General features: G+C 43.1%; 1 protein-coding gene across 8 annotated transcripts in view; it reads right to left on the reverse strand.

The window, feature by feature from the left end:
* afdna (afadin, adherens junction formation factor a) overlaps nt 1-19,046 on the reverse strand; it is a 282,635-nt gene that overhangs the window by 207,099 nt on the left and 56,490 nt on the right. For all 8 annotated transcript variants that reach the window (XM_070889970.1, XM_070889971.1, XM_070889972.1 and 5 more), the window contains exons 2-3: nt 8,828-9,023; nt 981-1,096 (exon numbers count right to left, since the gene is read on the reverse strand). In XM_070889970.1, the coding sequence (XP_070746071.1) occupies nt 981-1,096; nt 8,828-9,023 (312 nt within the window). The remainder of the gene's footprint in view (nt 1-980; nt 1,097-8,827; nt 9,024-19,046) is intronic.

Below are 19,046 nucleotides of genomic sequence, written 5' to 3' on the forward strand. Positions count from 1 at the left end.
ACCAATCCTGTTGGAATCATAGAATGGTTACAGCACATGGCCCGTCGAGCCCATGCCAACTCCCTGCAAGGGCACTTCAGCTACTCCCACTCGCCCACCCTTTCCCCATACCCCTGCAATTTTTTCCTTCAAGTACTTATCCAAATCCCTTTTGAAAGTCACATTTGAATCTGTCTCCACCACCCTTTCAGGCAATGCATTCCAGATCCAAACCACTCGCTGCGTATTCAGGTCGCCTCTGGTTCTTTTGCTAATCACCGTAAATCTGTGTCCTCTGGTTCTCGACCCTTCCACCAATGAGAACAGTTTCTCTCTATCTACTCTGCCCAGACCCCTCATGATTTTGGATCTCAATTAAATCTCCTCTCAACCTTCTTTGCTCCAAGGCGAACAACCTCAGCTTGTCCGGTCTATCCATGTAACTTAAGGCCCCCATCCCTGGAACCATTCTCAAACCTTTTCTGCACTCTCTCCAAGGGTGCAGAAAAGGGTGCCCAGCCTCATCTTGGAGAAACACTTGATGAAATATGTTATAACTCTCAAATACTGTATTTTGCTGAAGTGCCATGGATTTGGAAAAGGGAATGTGGTGACACATGCTTCAGTACAGTTACACAAGGATAGCAGCCTTCTCATAGCTCACTCAAATAAATCATTCTTATTGAGACTAGATATTGCATGTTGGGAATGTATTTAGTTACAAGGACAAAACACCTAGAAAATGGTCAAGCAGGACCAGCAAACCTGATGCATTGCCCCTCTCGTTAGACCAGTGGCATAGAGACCAACTGTATAGCCCTAACTGGGAACATAAAGTAACAACTGAATCTGAATCTGTGACTGTTCTCACCTATCACTCATTACACCATGCAGCACATTCATCTATTGAGCCTTTGACGAGTTACAAATTGTGCAGAATTATTAATTCGTGTGCAGCAAAAAATGCTCTCAGAAAACCACATTTCTATCGAGCTTCTTACCTTTGGTGGGAGGAAGGCATTTTCATTCTTCAAAACAAATCTTCCCTCCCTATCGTCCTTGTTCCAATTTAGTTGTACAACCAAAGGCTTCTCATCCTGGTCAAGTTTACGCTCCTCTATAAAATAAAATTCACACATTTTATAAAATAAAATTCACACCTTTTATGGAACAAAGGGCAAATCCTACTTGCCAGCCAGTGTTTTATTGCTCTGCTAAAAATGAAACAGACAAGTATTCATAACTTAAATGGTTTTAACACCTATGCATTTAGAATCCAAGGAAGCAGAGCGAATATATTAGAAAAAAGATAGGAACACAGAGTGGCTTTCAACGTCAACAGCAACATTTTATTTTAATCTTTTACCCTGATACTCAATAGGAACATGCATAGCCAATTACAACAATGTGCTGCTCCACCATATCTGTGGAAGCTAATTTTGTTTCAGCCCACCAACTTCTAAATCATATAGCTTTTCGTATATGTAAAATATATATTTAGAATAGTTTTAACTCAACTGTGATCGCCTTAGCGATCAACAAAAATTACTTTTCCGAGACCAGATAATGATTATGACAGTCTGTTTAAAAACATTTCTGAAATTTATTTAAATAAATGAGGTCCAAAATGAGAAGGAAAGTCTGAAGGAAATACTTATTGTTCAAAGTTTCCTTATTGCCTTCTTTCTTTCTAATGATTAGCAATCCTAAGCAACTAATTAGGAACAGCGGGACTTGCACCTTCAACCGAACAAAAAGCTGCTCTGCAGCCACCCAGCACTTGGAAGTGACACAATAGACTGGTAAATCTGAAAATCCAACCTGCAGTGTGGTTTCAAAGTCAGTCAGCGACAGAGCAGCTCTAAGTTGCTTTGGAGTTCCATGCTGGTACGAACTTGACATTCCAAAAATATTTAGCTCAGACTTATTTTCTTCTACAAAATAGGCGAGTACTCGAATGGGAAGGTATGTGGAACATTTGTCCAAAATTACTCTTTCCTTAATCCATACAAACAAAAGATTTGGGAAATAACTAGAGTTTATGCCCTGTTCATAAGTTGTGTCACCAACGCAACTTCTGATTTCAATTCTCGAAAAATTTGAATCTTTCACAAATCCGATTTTACTCCCCACAAAAATCAACCTCAGCAGTTGCCCCCCCCACCCCCCAACCCCTTCCATTTTTTTCTTCCAAAAACTAGTTCTAGAGTCCAGCACAGTAGCACTAATTTGTGTTTGTCAAATGAGTTCTAGACAATAAACAGTCACTGCACTTAGTTTACAATGAATGTACTATTGTGCAACATTTATCCCAGTCAGTCTGTCTGATTATGCAGCCACCAGCCACACGGTGAACTATTTGGACTCGTGATCTGGCAATAAGTGACTGAAATGAGTGGAAAATCTATCATGCCTTGACTGCATATGACACACCATCGCAAAATTAGCAAGGCAGCAAACAGGGCTTTGGTTGAAACACAATGCACCCTACAAGTTGCCTAGAGTTTACTTAAGCACATCCACTTCTCTCCACCCATAAACTCCATCTGTTACAGTTCATGAGAAGGAGGCAAGGGGAAAAACCTGCAAAGACCAACATTCAACTTCTGTGCTAACATCCAAACCGCATCTGGAGTCCTGCATTCAGTTCTGGGTATCGCATCTTAGGAAGGATATACAGGTGCAATGTCTCAAATCCAAAACTCCAAAAATTGTTCAAGATCAAGACATTTTGCACAGATGATGGAGTCGTCCAGAATCATTGTTCGAAAACCGGACATTTTTGAGGCGGCCAAAAGTGGGGTGGTTCAGTTTAGGAGGAATAAGGAGGCTACTTTACCGGTAAAAAGTGCAACGCTGGGGGGCCGCGGGAATTGGCAAGGAGCATAGTGAATCAGTAAGCGGCGAGGTCTGAAATACAGCAAAACCCGATATCTGGTACGGATTCAGTCGAGGATCCTGGATTTCAGACAAGAAAATCAATAGTCTGAAATCCGGAATCCTCAACCGAATCCGTGCCGGATTTCTGACCTCGCCACTCAAAACCTAGCATGCATTCGGTAGAGGATTCCGATAAATTTGCTGCACGGTATCCTACAGGAAACATTGGACTATGCTTGTATTCCGTTTGAATATAGAACATTAAATTGTGATCTAATGGAGGCGTTTAAAATGATCAAAGGAGTTGATGGGGCAGAGAGAGAAACTATTTCCTCTGGTGGTGAGAATGCATACTGAACATGGATATTAAATGTATACAGACATTAAAGTCGAGAAGTTGAGAACGTGGGAATTATATATGGACAGTATAAGCTAACAAAGAATTTATGGAGGAATAGCCATGAAAATCTCAGACTCGAGACTGCAAAATGTTACAATACTAACACAGCTTGAAAAAAAGCCATAGCTTGCAAAAAACCTCAAGGTCTTATTAGCTCGTGTTACTAACCTGAAACATTAACAGAAGGGGAATAATGGGTCTGTGTGTAAAATCAGACCATTCTTAGGTCAGCTTATGAGTGGACAAAGGGAAAGAGGGATCAAAGAGGATAGGCTGAACTAGGATGTCACTCTAATTGTATCTTGTTATCTTTTACCGAAAATGTATAACCGTCGTCCCTTTACAATGTAACGTCACTTTGTCCGTAGGAAGTGGGTGCGATCTATCAGAAAGCATTCCTTCTGTCTGATAAAGTCCTCGATCGGGATTTGCTTTGAAATAAAAGCTTGCTTTGTTTGAAGCAGAATCGGTATTTGACTCAGTGATTTCGCTGTACCAGATTGAGGGAAAAGAATCCACATTTTAACATTGGGAGAGTCCAGAATAAGGGAGCATAACCTGCAAATTAGAGTTAGGCTGTCCAGCAGTGATGTCAGGAAGCACTTTTACATACAAAGAGTATTGGATATCTGGAACCCCCTAAAAGGCTGTTGAGGCTAGGTTAATTGCAAATTTCAAAATGAGAGTTAGATTTTTTTTTAGGCAAGGGTATTGAGGCTTATGGAACCAAAGCTAGTAAATGGGAGTTGAGATACAGATGAGCCATGATCTCCTCCTGTTCCTATGTTGCTAGATCACAAATCAAACTAACAAGGCAGTCAAATCATTGAGACATGAGGCCCTTCTGTTTCAACAGTGAGGGGCAAATGCCAATGACCCGATCCCTCAGAACCTGTATGTCTCATCCCCAAGCTATTGCTTGGAATGCAACAATCAAGCATCCAATACAGAACATTTTAAGGACACAGATTAATGTGGGGGTGATGAACACCTACAACTGGAAGCTCCTTGAGGTGTCAAGCTATACATACAAATGATCTTGACCCAGATGCACGAAGCAACAGTAGCAGTCATTTCACTACACGGGGAAAGCATTGAACTTTTTAGTAGGGATAGATACTCCCATCTTGCTATCTGCTCCTTCCCTTTGGCTGGTTGGTACCATTCAGCACTAATCTGAACACATCAGTAGAGATCAACAATTGGTTAGATTATCAAACAAATTATCAGTCCACTTATATCAGCAGTGGTTAAGTTCATAGTGATGCCACTGATATCACTGCTGGACAGCCTAGCTTTACTTTTCAAATGCCAGTGTGAACTCCACCAGTGCCAGATAACAACCTGGTTGTCAGGTTTGCAACAATGCACAATCTCAATGCATGATCCCAAACAGGGCTTTAGGGAATGGCAGTATCAATAAGAGCCAAAGCTTTGTTTTCTCTTTTGGCAAAGTCAAAGTCCTGAATAATAACCTCAACTTTTTATAATCCATGCTGAGCAGAAGGAACAAAAGGAAATGTCATAATTATATTAGTTTATTTGCAACTCGCTTAATTGCAATTCCCATTTTAACGCAGTCATTTCTAAACCTTCTATACGTCCAATTGTGAAAAGACCCATTTTATCGCAATTTCATTCATTGCATTTCCTGCTTCTACGCAAGTGTAGCATGCAGAAATCCTATTTAAATGAGATTTGTCACCTTTGAGCCCAAGGCTTCTACCTCTCAATTTGATTGGGTTTAATAGTCAACGTGCCCAAGAACAGGTCTGACCAGGTTTCCACTTGTTCATTAATGTTCTGTGGATGAGGGAGGAATGCAAGTTGATTTTCCAGATGGCTTAGCAAAAAGTGCCATGAACAGTCACTACGCGAGCAAGTGGATGTTTTGAACATAATGAGTCGTTGAACCGAGGCCCCGTCTGCTCTCAGGTGGACCGAAACGGCTAGTCACAAATGACATCCTTTGTGACTGTGACAAAGGTAAACTATCTCTTCTTGTCCTTCTTGACCTGTCTGCAGCCTTTGACACGGTTGACCACTCTATCCTTCAGCGCCTCTCTATTAGAACATAAGAACATAATTAGGAACAGGAGTAGGCCATCTAGCCCCTCGAGCCTGCTCCGCCATTCAAAAAGATCATGGCTGATCTGACCGTGGACTCAGCTCCACTTACCCGCCCGCTCCCCAATACCCTTAATTCCCTTATTGGTTAAAAATCTATCTGTGATTTGAATACATTCAATGAGCTAGCCTCAACTGCTTCCTTGGGCAGAGAATTCCACAGATTCACAACCCTCTGGGAGAAGAAATTCCTTCTCGACTCGGTTTTGTGGTTCAGCTGGGTGAGACTGCACTCACCTGGTTCCATTCTTATCTATCTAATCATAGCCAGAGAATCGCTTGCAACGGCTTCTCTTACTGCTCCCGCATCGTTACCTCTGGTGTCCCCCCAAGGATCTATCCTTAACTCCCCTCCTATTTCGCATCTACGTGTTGCTCCTTAGTGACATCATCCGAAAACGCAGCATCAATTTTCACATGTATGCTGATGACACCCAGCACTACCTCACTACCACTTCTCTCGAAGCCTCCACGGTCTCTAAAATAGTCAGACTGCTTGTCCAACATCCAGTTCTGGAGCAGAAATTTTGTCCAATTGAATATTGGGAAGACCAAAGCCATTGTTTTCGGCCCCCACCACAAACTCCTTTCCCTAGCCACTGACTCCATACCTCGCCCCAACTCCTGTCTGAGGCTGAACCAGACTGCTCGCAACCTTGGTGTCACATTTGACCTTGAAATGAGCTTTTGACCACATATATGCAGCATAACTAAGACCGCCTATTTCCACCTCCATAACATCGCCTGTCTGTGCCCTTGCCTCAGCTCATCTGCTGCTGAAACGTATTCCAATGCATTCCTGGCTAGCCTCCCACATTCTACCCTACGTAAACTAGGTGATCCAAAACTCAGCTGCCCATGTCCTAACTCACACCAAGTCCCGCTCACCAACCTACATTGGCTTCCAGTTAAGCAACGCCTCGATTTCAAAATTCTCATCCTCATTTTCAAATCCCTCCATGGTGCCCCCCTCCCATCTCTAATCTCCTCCAGTCCCCCCTCTGCGCTCCTCTAATTCTGCCTTCGAGCATTCCTGATTATAATTGTTCAACCATTGGTGGCCGTGCCTTCTGTTGCCTGGGCCCCAAGCTCTGGAATTCCCTGCCTAAACCTCTCCGCCTCTCTTTCCTCCTTTAAGATGCTCCTTAAAGCATACCTCTTTGACCAAGGGGATCACCTGCACTAATTTCTAATTGTGCAGCTCAGTGTCAAATTTTTATCTCAATACTCCTGTGAAGCATCTTGAGACGTTTCACTACGTTAAAGGTGCTATATAAATACAAGTTGTTGTTGTTGAACGTAAAAGATCCCATGGTACTATTTCTAAGAAAAGCAGTGCAGTTATCCCTAGTGTCCTAACTAATATTTGTCCCTCAATTAACATCACTAAAAACAGATTGTTTGGTCATTATCACATTACTGTTTGTGGGAGCTTGCTGTGCTGCGTTTCCAACATTACAACAGTGACTACACTTCAAAAATAACTTGATTGTCTGTAAAGCGCTTTAGGGCGTCCAGTGGTCGTGAAAGGTGCTATATAAAATGCAAGTCCTTTTTTTTCAAGAAACAGCCCTTTTTTTTTTTATTGGGAGCTAAATCTGAATGACACATAACTTTCCCAGACATATTACCAGAGCACAGTGAAGATGGCACACACTCATCTGAATGAAAATAAAACAGACAGCTCATCTCATCAAACAGCAGCATGACCTAGTCACCTCGAAACAGCATGGGGCCACACGCTCAATGCATTAACAGACATATAAAACTGTTCAGTTATGAACTCAGTGTTGATTTTACATAAAGTGAGCCGAGATGTAGGGGAAAAAGATATAACCAATGGCAATACAAGGAATTCAGGCCCCATCTATTCTCAGGCGGATGTAAACTATTTTGAAAAGGAGCCGGGGGAGTTATACCCAGTATCCTGGCCAATATTTATCCCTCAATCAACATCACTGGTCATCATCACATTACTGTTTGTGGGACCTTGCTGTACGCAAAATGGCTGCCATGTTTCCTACATTACAACTGTGACTACACTTCAAAAATACTTAATTGGCTGTAAAGCACTTTAGGGCATCCTGAGGTCGTGAAAGGTGCCATATAAATGCAAGTCTTTCTTTCTTTGAAGGATCTGTAGATTCAAAAGCTTGTTATACAGCATGGCCTTTCTGAATCTCATTATATGAGAATTTTGAAAAGCAAAAAGATGACTTGAAGAACTGGGAAGGAAATAAGATCCAGATATGAAAGTAAGATGGTCGATGTTGATGAAGCACTGTTTAGGTGGTTTAATCACAAACGGTCACTTGATGCATGCCTGTAAGCTGAAGCTAATAAGCCTGCCAAAGAATTCGGCGTCAAAGATGTGGAGAAATGACTGATGCAGAAACTTGGAAATGAGGCTGCAGAGGATGTATATGAAGATGTTCCAAAAGGTAGAGGGGGTAGATTCTACATTGAATCGATGCAGAGCGCACATCGCGTCAAACCTTAGTGAAACGTTTGATAATTTTATGCACTGGAAGGAATAATGTGGAGTTTGATAACTTCTGATGTTCACCAACAAAAAAAAAAAATCACAAGTTCTGGGGGTGATGTGGAAAAGAGGGCAAGGGCAAAGGAGAGAAAGAAAGATTGGGGGGGGGGGGGGAGGGGGGGGGGGGTGGTGTGGTTGGCAGAGTGATAAATTTTGCCAGTAACAAACTGTCAATTCTGGTAGATCAATCTTGGTAAAGGAATTGTTTCCAAAATGTGAAGAAACCAGTTACAATAAAACAAATGGCAAATTATAATAGTCTTTTTGCACCATCCTCTGTACACAATGGCATGTCACTGGAGGATGTCCCATAATGCTCTGGACTGATTGTCAATGTGGAATGAGCTTGTCCTCTTGCAGATACCTTCAGAGGCGGGAGAAAGATTACTTGTCTTGTAGGACCTTCGCCATTCTTTCAGGGGATATCCTGCACTTACTGGAGTTATCCCAATGGATAGGTAGAGGTCGAGAATCTTGAGAAAATGGAGACTGACAATCCTAGAAATTTTGAGGATAAGCACCATAAGACACCCATTATTATGTTCATCGACAACCAAGACATCCCCACGGATCTCATTTCTTTCCAAGTCCTTCAAGTAATCTTTGTTGCAGTGTTTAAAGCCCTGGGCTTCACTTGAAATCGTATAATGCATGATGAAAAGCAAGACTTGCACTGGTTGAGGAGTGTCTAGGTGCCAAATGCAGCAGGGAATCAGACTAGAACATTATTGAACAAAATTCAGTAACTGTCGCACATGAATCTTACAAGAGTGAAAACTAGAATTATAAGGCAACACTGGCATCTATTGGGCATATTTTACTGCTCCAAAGCATAGTATTAAGACCAATAGGCTCTGCCTATCCATTTGAAAAATAAATGTCTTAAACAAAAAACTCACCACCACTAACGTGCACTTCATAAAGTGAATATCTAGGAGAGGACAGCATACGCATATCTGGTCGGAACTTCTCTGCAAGAGTCTCTATGACGTCTTGTGTTGTAGCAGTGCTGGACACTCTGATGCATTTTGTTGCAAAGTTTCCTGCTACTTTGTCTTGAAAATAAAATCTCATCACACCATGGAACTCCAGATCCTAGGACATTTAAAAAAAAGCACAAGTTATAAAAATAGTAAAATACAAGCTGCTGCACACAAAAGTGCAAAACCAGCAACTAGTCTGTAAATAAACACAGATTCGCTCTAGAAAAGTATCCATTTTTGAGGAGAAAGCAACGCGGTTATCCTTCCTCCCAATCTTCACGCTAAGCAAGAATGGACATGGTTTCCTGGAACTATATTTTCACATGTGTCAGTCGGTAGTATACTCGCCTCTGGGTCAGAAGCTTTGGATTGAAGCCCTTTAACCTAGGCTGACATTCTTGCGCCGTGTTGGTGCACTACTGCATTGTCAGAGGTATTATACTTCAGAGTCGATGTCAAGCTATGTTCCTATTTGCTTATTCTAGTGGTTCAGGCAAAGTTTAAATGCCACGGCACTATGTAGAGCAAAGCGTTCAGTTTCCAAGCCAACGACCTGCCTGCAACCAATATTACCAATAAAGGTCAACTGGTTCCTCATCTGTCTGTTGCTTGTGGAAGATTACTGCAGCAGAATGTGCCATATTTTTCTACCGGTCACTCAATTTCAAAAGTAATTTGTGAGTGAAGCACAAACATTTTGAATGAATATGGGGGCGAGAGTGAGTGCGCGATATATATGCAGATGTCCTGTGGCATCACTCAGTGGAAGTCAGAGGATACACTGTTTTACAGCAGTAGTATCACGCAATGTAGGCCATAAATGTGAGGTATTACATTTTGGTACGAAGAATAGGGAAGTCACTTATTACTTGGAGGGTGAGAGTCTAGGTGGGGTAGAGGAACAAAAGGATCTTAGAGTACAAATACACAAATCGCTAAAAGTTGCAACACGGGTTAGCAAGGCCACAAAAAAAAAATCAAACCAAGCACTAGGGTTTATTTCTAGAGGTATAGAATTGAAAAGTAGGGAAGTTATGCTAAATCTCTATCGGACCTTGGTTAGAACACATTTGGGGTTCTGGTCGCAATATTATAAAAAAGATAGACACACCAGAGAGGGTGCAGAGAAGATTTACAAGGATGATACCAGAAATGCGAGGGGATTCATATCAGGAAAGGATGAACAGGTTGCGTCTCTTTTCTCTTGAAAAAAGGCTGAGGGGTGACAATTTTAAAGACCTAATTTTAAATCAGGAAAGGTTTTGATAGAGTGGATACATTGGACTACTAGAGGCTATCAATATGATAGTCACCAAGAAATCCAATAGGGAATTCAGAAGAAAATTCTTTATCCAAAGACTGGTGAGAATGTGGAACTCACTACCACAGAGTAGTTGAAGCAAATAGTATAGATGCATTTAAGGGGACGCTCGACAAACATATGATGGAGAAGGGAAGAAAGGGTTATGCTGATAGATTTAGATGAGGAAAAAACAGGAGGCGGCTCAAGTGGAGCATAAACACCAGCATGGATTGGTTGGACCAAATGGCCTGTTTCTGTGTCGTATATCCTACGTAATATGATCAGGACCAGAGTCTGACTAATTCAAGTTCCTTCTTCATTAAATGGTTCAAGATTTTTTTTTAAACCAGTACTTGAGATCAAATCCCTCAACCCCACTCCTGATCCTTTCAAAACTATAAATGGGTGCAATTTATTGTGCATATATTCTTTTAATTAAGATTTATCCTTCAATTTTTAAAGCCGAGGATACACAGAAAGATGGTATACATGATGTATTTAGCTCTGCACAGCAATCTGGTATTTAGCAAAACTGGAGAAGGGTTTGGGAGTTCGGTGCACTGGGAGGAAGTGCTGAGTTTTGGTAGTACTGGTGGATGGCACCAATATGGAGGGGGAACTTGAGGTTTGGCAGAATTGTGGGTTTGAAAGTAAGATTTGGTTCACTGGTGGATTCCTGAAATCAGTGAGGAGAGGGGGATGGGAGGGCATGGCTCTGACTTCACTCTAAGGGGGAACAGCAAGATCCTCAGGTCTAACAGAACTATTGGCCTGGATTTTGCGGTCAGCAGCAATGGGACGGTGCTCATCGCTGACCTCGAAGAAAGCTGCCCATAAAGATTTAGTGGGCTCTGTAGGGATCGGTGGCATCCAGGAGCAGTGATGTCATCAAGCAGGCTGATCAGCCAATCAAATTCAAGACTTCTCAGATAGCAAACCAGGAAGTAAAAATTGCTGATCATTCACTTTTTAATCATTTTACAGAAAATGAAATAAAGATTGGGACCTACACATAGGATCAAGGTAGAAGCTGAAATATCACAAACTTAATATATAGTTTAAAAATCAATAGAATGAAGGGAATGACACTCCACACTGGCAAAATTAGCTTTTCAGGGCCAGAGAGGTTGTTCAGCAGTAATTATACTTAGTACACCATTAAAGCACAGTTGCACTTCATTCAACAAGGCTTAATTTTTTCAATAGTTTTTACGGTGACATTCATGCATAAAAAGTTGACGTTGATTCTGTGTTGATTACATCTACAAAGACAGCAACAGCGCACCCTGTGGAGGAGCAGGGTATCACTGACAGCATCTTCAGGATTTCTACAATTAACTGTATCTGTGCAGACACCAGAAGTTGCTGTCAGTTTTAGTCACGAATGTGAGCACCGACAGTTTTGCCGTCATTACAACCACAAATTTTGGGCAGTTAAGTTTCCAAAATATTTGAGCAAACATTAAATTCACCTTTTTGCGACTGGTTCCTGAACACGCAGACACTACTTTCCCCCAGCCCTCCCCCTTCTGCCTATGCATGGTAACAAGCTTGTTTTTTTGATTGCCAAAAGCTTTCAAAATGCAATTCCTTAAAAAAGATGTTATGGATGAGAAAAGGCTCCCTCAGCTCACCAAGCTTTCTGAAGTAAAAAAAATCAAATGTAATTTTTTAAAAATTATCGAGCTTCGATTTAAATGTTTTCCGAAAGTACACAAACCGAATCACTTATGGCCATTTTATTAATTTTGCCAGTGAAAAATATAGTAGTCGCTTAGTGGAAACTTCAATATTAAAAATACAAAAAATTTAAAATGTTATTCTGACGTGAAATGTGAATTTATGCTTTTTGCTTAAAACCTTAATTCAATACTCGTATCAGTAAAAATAGTGGACATTTCCACCCCACCCACTCACCCACCCCTCGAACAATAGATTGGTTCATTGCCAACATTTGTACTGTCACACTTTGCTAACTGGCTCAAAATGAAACTAGCAAATCAGAACTGAAGAGGTAGGGGATGTAGTGCCAAAAGTAAGAAAAGCAGTTGCAAAATTATCAATGTGAAATTAAGGATTTCAGGATATTGATGTAAATTTATCAGCATAACTTGGAAGCAGAGTCAGTGAGTAACCCGTTGAGTGCGGAAGCAAGATATATGGCCACCTGTGGTGGACTGTGCCACAACACAACGCTCACACCTGATAAAATACAAGTCCTGACTGGTATGAAGCTACATTTTGAAAGGGTCCAGGGAGCCCATTGTACCTTCTGGGAATGAATAAAATAAAAAAAGTTACAAGAAGCAGACAGTTTCACCTGATCTCCAACATTATTAGTCAGTAACTTTTAACATTGTTGTCGGCAATTTAAGTGTATCTAAGGGTTAAGTCATGGCAGGACAGCTCGGTCATGTGATATGCTCCTCCTGTACCATGTGGGAACACGGGGACAACACCAGTGTCCCTGACGACTACATGTGCGGGAAGTGTGTCCACCTCCGGCTACTGACGGTCCGCGTTGCGGAGTTGGAGCTGAAGGTGGATTCACTCTGGAGCATCCACGAAGCTGAGAATGACGTGAGTATCACGTGTAGCGAGTTGGTCTTACCGCAGGAGAAGGGTCCACAGCCAGCGAGGGAATGGAAGACCAGCAGGAAGAGTAGTGCAAGGAAGGTAGTGCAGGGGTCCCCTGTGGTCATCCCACTGCAAAACAGATACACTGCTTTGAGTGCTGTTGAGGGGGATGACTCATCAGGAGTGGGCAGCAGCAGCCAAGTTCATGGCACCGTGGCTGGCTCTGTTGCACAGGAGGGCAGGAAAAAGAGTGGGCGAGCGATAGTGATAGGGGATTCAATTGTAAGGGGAATAGATAGGCGTTTCTGCGGCCGCAACCGAGACTCCAGGATGGTATGTTGCCTCCCTGGTGCAAGGGTCAAGGATGTCTCGGAGCGGGTGCAGGACATTCTAAAAAGGGAGGGAGAACAGCCAGTTGTCGTGGTGCACGTTGGTACCAATGACATAGGTAAAAAAAGGGATGAGTTCCTACGAAATGAATTTAAGGAGCTAGGAGCTAAATTAAAAAGTAGGACCTCAAAAGTAGTAATCTCGGGATTGCTACCAGTGCCACGTGCTAGTCAGAGTAGGAATCGCAGGATAGCTCAGATGAATACGTGGCTTGAGCAATGGTGCAGCAGGGAGGGATTCAAATTCCTGGGGCATTGGAACCGGTTCTGGGGGAGGTGGGACCAGTACAATCCGGACGGTCTGCACCTGGGCAGAATCGGAACCAATGTCCTCGGGGGAGTGTTTGCTAGTGCTGTTGGGGAGGAGTTAAACTAATATGGCAGGGGGATGGGAACCAATGCAGGGAGATAGAGGGAAACAAAAAGGAGGCAAAAACAAAAGACAGAAAGTAGATGAGGAAAAGTGGAGGGCAGAGAAACCCAAGGCAAAGAACAAAAAGGGCCATTGTACAGCAAAATTCTAAAAGGACAGAGGGTGTTAAAAAAACAAGCCTAAAGGCTTTGTGTCTTAATGCAAGGAGTATCCGCAATAAGGTGGATGAATTAACTGTGCAAATAGATGTTAACAAATATGATGTGATTGGGATTACGGAGACGTGGCTCCAGGATGAGCAGGGCTGGGAACTCAACATCCAGGGGTATTCAACATTCAGGAAGGATAGAATAAAAGGAAAAGGAGGTGGGGTAGCATTGCTGGTTAAGGAGGAGATTAATGCAATAGTTAGGAAGGACATTAGCTTGGATGATGTGGAATCTATATGGGTAGAGCTGCAGAACACCAAAGGGCAAAAAATGTTAGTAGGAGTTGTGTACAGACCTCCAAACAGTAGTAGTGATGTTGGGGAGGGCATCAAACAGGAAATTAGGGGTGCGTGCAATAAAGGTGCAGCAGTTATAATGGGTGACTTTAATATGCACATAGATTGGGCTAACCAAACTGGAAGCAATACGGTGGAGGAGGATTTTCTGGAGTGCATAAGGGATGGTTTTTTAGACCAATATGTCGAGGAACCAACTAGGGGGGAGGCCATCTTAGACTGGGTGTTATGTAATGAGAGAGGATTAATTAGCAATCTTGTGTGAGGCCCCTTGGGGAAGAGTGACCATAATATGGTGGAATTCTGCATTGGGATGGAGAATGAAACAGTTAATTCAGAGACCATGGTCCAGAATTTAAAGAAGGCTAACTTTGAAGGTATGAGGCGTGAATTGGCTGGGATGGATTGGCGAATGATACTTAAGGGGTTGACTGTGGATGGGCAATGGCAGACATTTAGAGACCGCATGGATGAACTACAACAATTGTACATTCCTGTCTGGCATAGAAATAAAAAAGGGAAGGTGGCTCAACCGTGGCTATCAAGGGAAATCAGGGATAGTATTAAAGCCAAGGAAGTGGCATACAAATTGGCCAGAAATAGCAGCGAACCTGGGGACTGGGAGAAATTTAGAACTCAGCAGAGGAGGACAAAGGGTTTGATTAGGGCAGGGAAAATGGAGTACGAGAAGAAGCTTGCAGGGAACATTAAGACGGATTGCAAAAGTTTCTATAGATATGTAAAGAGAAAAAGGTTAGTAAAGACAAACGTAGGTCCCCTGCAGTCAGAATCAGGGGAAGTCATAACGGGGAACAAAGAAATGGCGGACCAATTGAACAAGTACTTTGGTTCGGTATTCACGAAGGAGGACACGAACAACCTTCCGGTTATAAAAGGGGTCGGGGGGTCTAGTAAGGAGGAGGAACTGAGGGAAATCCTTATTAGCCGGGAAATTGTGTTGGGGAAATTGATGGGATTGAAGGCCGATAAATCCCCAGGGCCTGATGGACTGCATCCCAGAGTACTTAAGGAGGTGGCCTTGGAAATAGTGGATGCGTTGACAGTCATTTTCCAACATTCCATTGACTCTGGATCAGTTCCTATGGAGTGGAGGGTAGCCAATGTAACCCCACTTTTTAAAAAAGGAGGGAGAGAGAAAACAGGGAATTATAGACCGGTCAGCCTGACATCGGTAGTGGGTAAAATGATGGAATCAATTATTAAGGATGTCATAGCAGTGCATTTGGAAAGAGGTGACATGATAGGTCCAAGTCAGCATGGATTTGTGAAAGGGAAATCATGCATGACAAATCTTCTGGAATTTTTTGAGGATGTTTCCAGTAGAGTGGATAAGGGAGAACCAGTTGATGTGGTATATTTGGACTTTCAGAAGGCGTTCGACAAGGTTCCACACAAGAGATTGATGTGCAAAGTTAGAGCACATGGGATTGGGGGTAGTGTACTGACATGGATTGAGAACTGGTTGTCAGACAGGAAGCAAAGAGTAGGAGTAAATGGGTACTTTTCAGAATGGCAGGCAGTGACTAGTGGGGTACCGCAAGGTTCTGTGCTGGGGCCCCAGCTGTTTACACTGTACATTAATGATTTAGATGAGGGGATTAAATGTAGTATCTCCAAATTTGCGGATGACACTAAGTTGGGTGGCAGTGTGAGCTGCGAGGAGGATGCTGTGAGGCTGCAGAGCGACTTGGATAGGTTAGTTGAGTGGGCAAATGCATGGCAGATGAAGTATAATGTGGATAAATGTGAGGTTATCCACTTTGGTGGTAAAAACAGAGAGACAGACTATTATCTGAATGGTGACAGATTAGGAAAAGGGGAGGTGCAAAGAGACCTGGGTGTCATGGTACATCAGTCATTGAAGGTTGGCATGCAGGTGCAGCAGGCGGTTAAGAAAGCAAATGGCATATTGGCCTTCATAGCAAGGGGATTTGAGTACAGGGGCAGGGAGGTGTTGCTACAGTTGTACAGGGCCTTGGTGAGGCCACACCTGGAGTATTGTGTACAGTTTTGGTCTCCTAACCTGAGGAAGGACATTCTTGCTATTGAGGGAGTGCAGCGAAGGTTCACCAGACTGATTCCCGGGATGGCGGGACTGACCCATCAAGAAAGACTGGATCAACTGGGCTTGTATTCACTGGAGTTCAGAAGAATGAGAGGGGACCTCATAGAAACATTTAAAATTCTGACGGGGTTAGACAGGTTAGATGCAGGAAGAATGTTCCCAATGTTGGGGAAGTCCAGAACCAGAGGTCACAGTCTAAGGATAAGGGGTAAGCCATTTAGGACCGAGATGCGGAGGAACTTCTTCACCCAGAGAGTGGTGAACCTGTGGAATTCTCTACCACAGAAAGTTGTTGAGGCCAATTCACTAAATATATTCAAAAAGGAGTTAGATGAGGTCCTTACTACTAGGGGGATCAAGGGGTATGGCGAGAAAGCAGGAATGGGGTACTGAAGTTGAATGTTCAGCCATGAACTCATTGAATGGCGGTGCAGGCTAGAAGGGCCGAATGGCCTACTCCTGCACCTATTTTCTATGTTTCTATTAAAAATTGGCCAGCTGCGAACCTTCCAATCATGCATTGTTGCTAACCGCAATGTATGACGCAGTCAGCAATGTAACTCAAATTTTCCAACTGCACACTGTGTTCTACACATACCAGTCCGAGGCTGACAGCCATAGTACAACTGTACCTTTTGAAGATACAACGACATTGTAATTTCTGACAGGAATGGCCAGTAAGATTCCTCAGTAACTTAGTTTCATTATTCTGATCTAAACTGAAGACACTTAACAGTTCTCTCCTCAGGTATTGTCCCCCTCTCTAAATCTGCCGTCATCACCCCTCTCCTCAAAAAAAAAAACAACCCTCAACCCCTCTGTCCTTGCAAACCAATGCCCATCTCCAACCTCCCTGCCCTCTCCAAAGTCCTTAAACATGTTGTCAACTCCCAAATCCATGCCCATCTTTCCCACAATTCCATGTTTGAATCACTCCAATGCAGATTCCGTTCCTGCCACAGTACCGAAATGGCTCTCAAAGTCACAAATGACATCCTATGTGACTGTGACAAAGGTAATCTATCCCTCCTCGCCCTTCTCAACTTGTCAGCAGCCTTTGACACAGTTGACCACTCTATCCTTCAACGCCTGTCCACTGCTGTCCAGCTGGGTAGGACTGCACTTGCCTGGTTCCATTCTTACCTATCTAACCATAGTCAGAGAATCACCTGCATCGGCTTCTCTTTCATCTCCGCATCGTTACCTCTGGTGTCCCCCAAGGATCTATCCTTGATCCCCTCCTATTTCTCATCTACATGTTGCCCCGTGGCAACACCATCCGGAAACACAGCATCAGTTTCCACATGTACGCTGATGACACCTAGCTCCACCTTAATACCTCTTCTTTCAACCCCTCGAGTCTCTAAATTGTCAAAGACTGCTCGTCCGACATCCAGCTCTGGAGAAGCAGAAATTTTCTCCAACTGAATATTGGGAAGACCGAAGTCATCGTTTTCGGTCGCTGCCACAAACTCCATTCCCTAGCCACTGACTCCATCCCTCTCCCAGACTTCTGTCTGAGGCTGAACCTTGGTGTCACATTTGACCCTGAAATGAGCTTTCGACCACATATCCGCAGCAGACCTAAGGCAGCTTATTTCCACCTCCGTAACATCGCCTGTCTCCGCCCTTGCCTCAGCTCAACTGCTGCTGAAACCCTCATCCATGCCTCTAGACTTGACTATTTCAACACATTCCTGGCTGGCCTCCTACCTCCTAAGTAAACTAGAGGTGATCCAAAACTCGGCTGCCCATGTCCTAACTCGCACCAAGTCCCGCTCACCCATCACCCCTGTGCTCGCTGACCTACATTGGCTTCCAGTTAAGCAACACCTCGATTTCAAAATGCTCATCCTTATTTTCAAATCCCTCCATGGCCTCACCCCTCCCTATCTCTAATCTCCTCCAGCCCCACAATCCTCCCTACCCGAGAGATGACTGCACTCCTTTAATTCTGCCCTCTTGAGCATCCCTGATTATAATCGCTCAACCATTGGTGGCTGTGCCTTCTGTTGTCTCTGCCCCAAGCTCTGGAACCCCCTGCCTAAACCTCTCAGCCTCTTTACCTCGCTCCTCCTTCAAGACCTTCTTAAAATCTACCTCTTTGATCAACCTTGGTGTCACATTTGACCCTGAAATGCGCTAATTTCTACTTATGCAGCTCAGTTCAAACGGTTTTATTTCATAATACTCCTGCTTCACAGCTTGTATTTATATAACAACTTGTATTTATATAGGGCCATGGGACGTTTCACTACGTTAAAGGCCCTATATAAATACAAGTTGTTGTTTTATACTCAAATAGTCAGTGTCAGCTGTGGGTCAGTGGGTAAGCACACTCGCCTCGGAGTCAGAAGGTTGTGGGTTCCAGTCCTCCTCCAGGGACTTGAGCACATATATCTAGGCTGACACTCCAGTGCAGTGCTGCACTGTTGGAGGTGCCGTCTTTCAGATGAGACATTAAACCAGGTGGACGTAAAATATCCCATGGCACTATTTGAAGAGGAGCAGGGGAGTTATCCCCAGTGTCCTGATCAATATTTATCCCTTAATCAACATAACAAAAACAGATTATCTGGTTATTATCACATTGCTGTGTGGGGGAGCTTGCTGTGCGCAAATTGTCTGCCACGTTTCCCATATTCCAACGGTGACTGCACTCCATTTCATTGGCTGTAAAGCGCTTTGAGACGTCTGGTGGTCAGGAAAGGCACTATATAAATGCAAGTCTTTCTTTTTCTTTTCTTTCAAATAAATTATAATGTATAAATCAGTATTTCGGCCATTTCTGTTTCTCCTGTTTTCCACTTCACAGGTCATTATTTGTGTGTGCACACGTTCTTCCATTTTCCTTTCCTCTGTTCCTTTGTAAATGCTGTCCATCTGTACTTTCTTCCAGTTC

The sequence above is a fragment of the Pristiophorus japonicus genome, chromosome 9 (genome assembly GCF_044704955.1).
Source record: "Pristiophorus japonicus isolate sPriJap1 chromosome 9, sPriJap1.hap1, whole genome shotgun sequence".
NCBI lineage: Eukaryota > Metazoa > Chordata > Chondrichthyes > Pristiophoridae > Pristiophorus > Pristiophorus japonicus.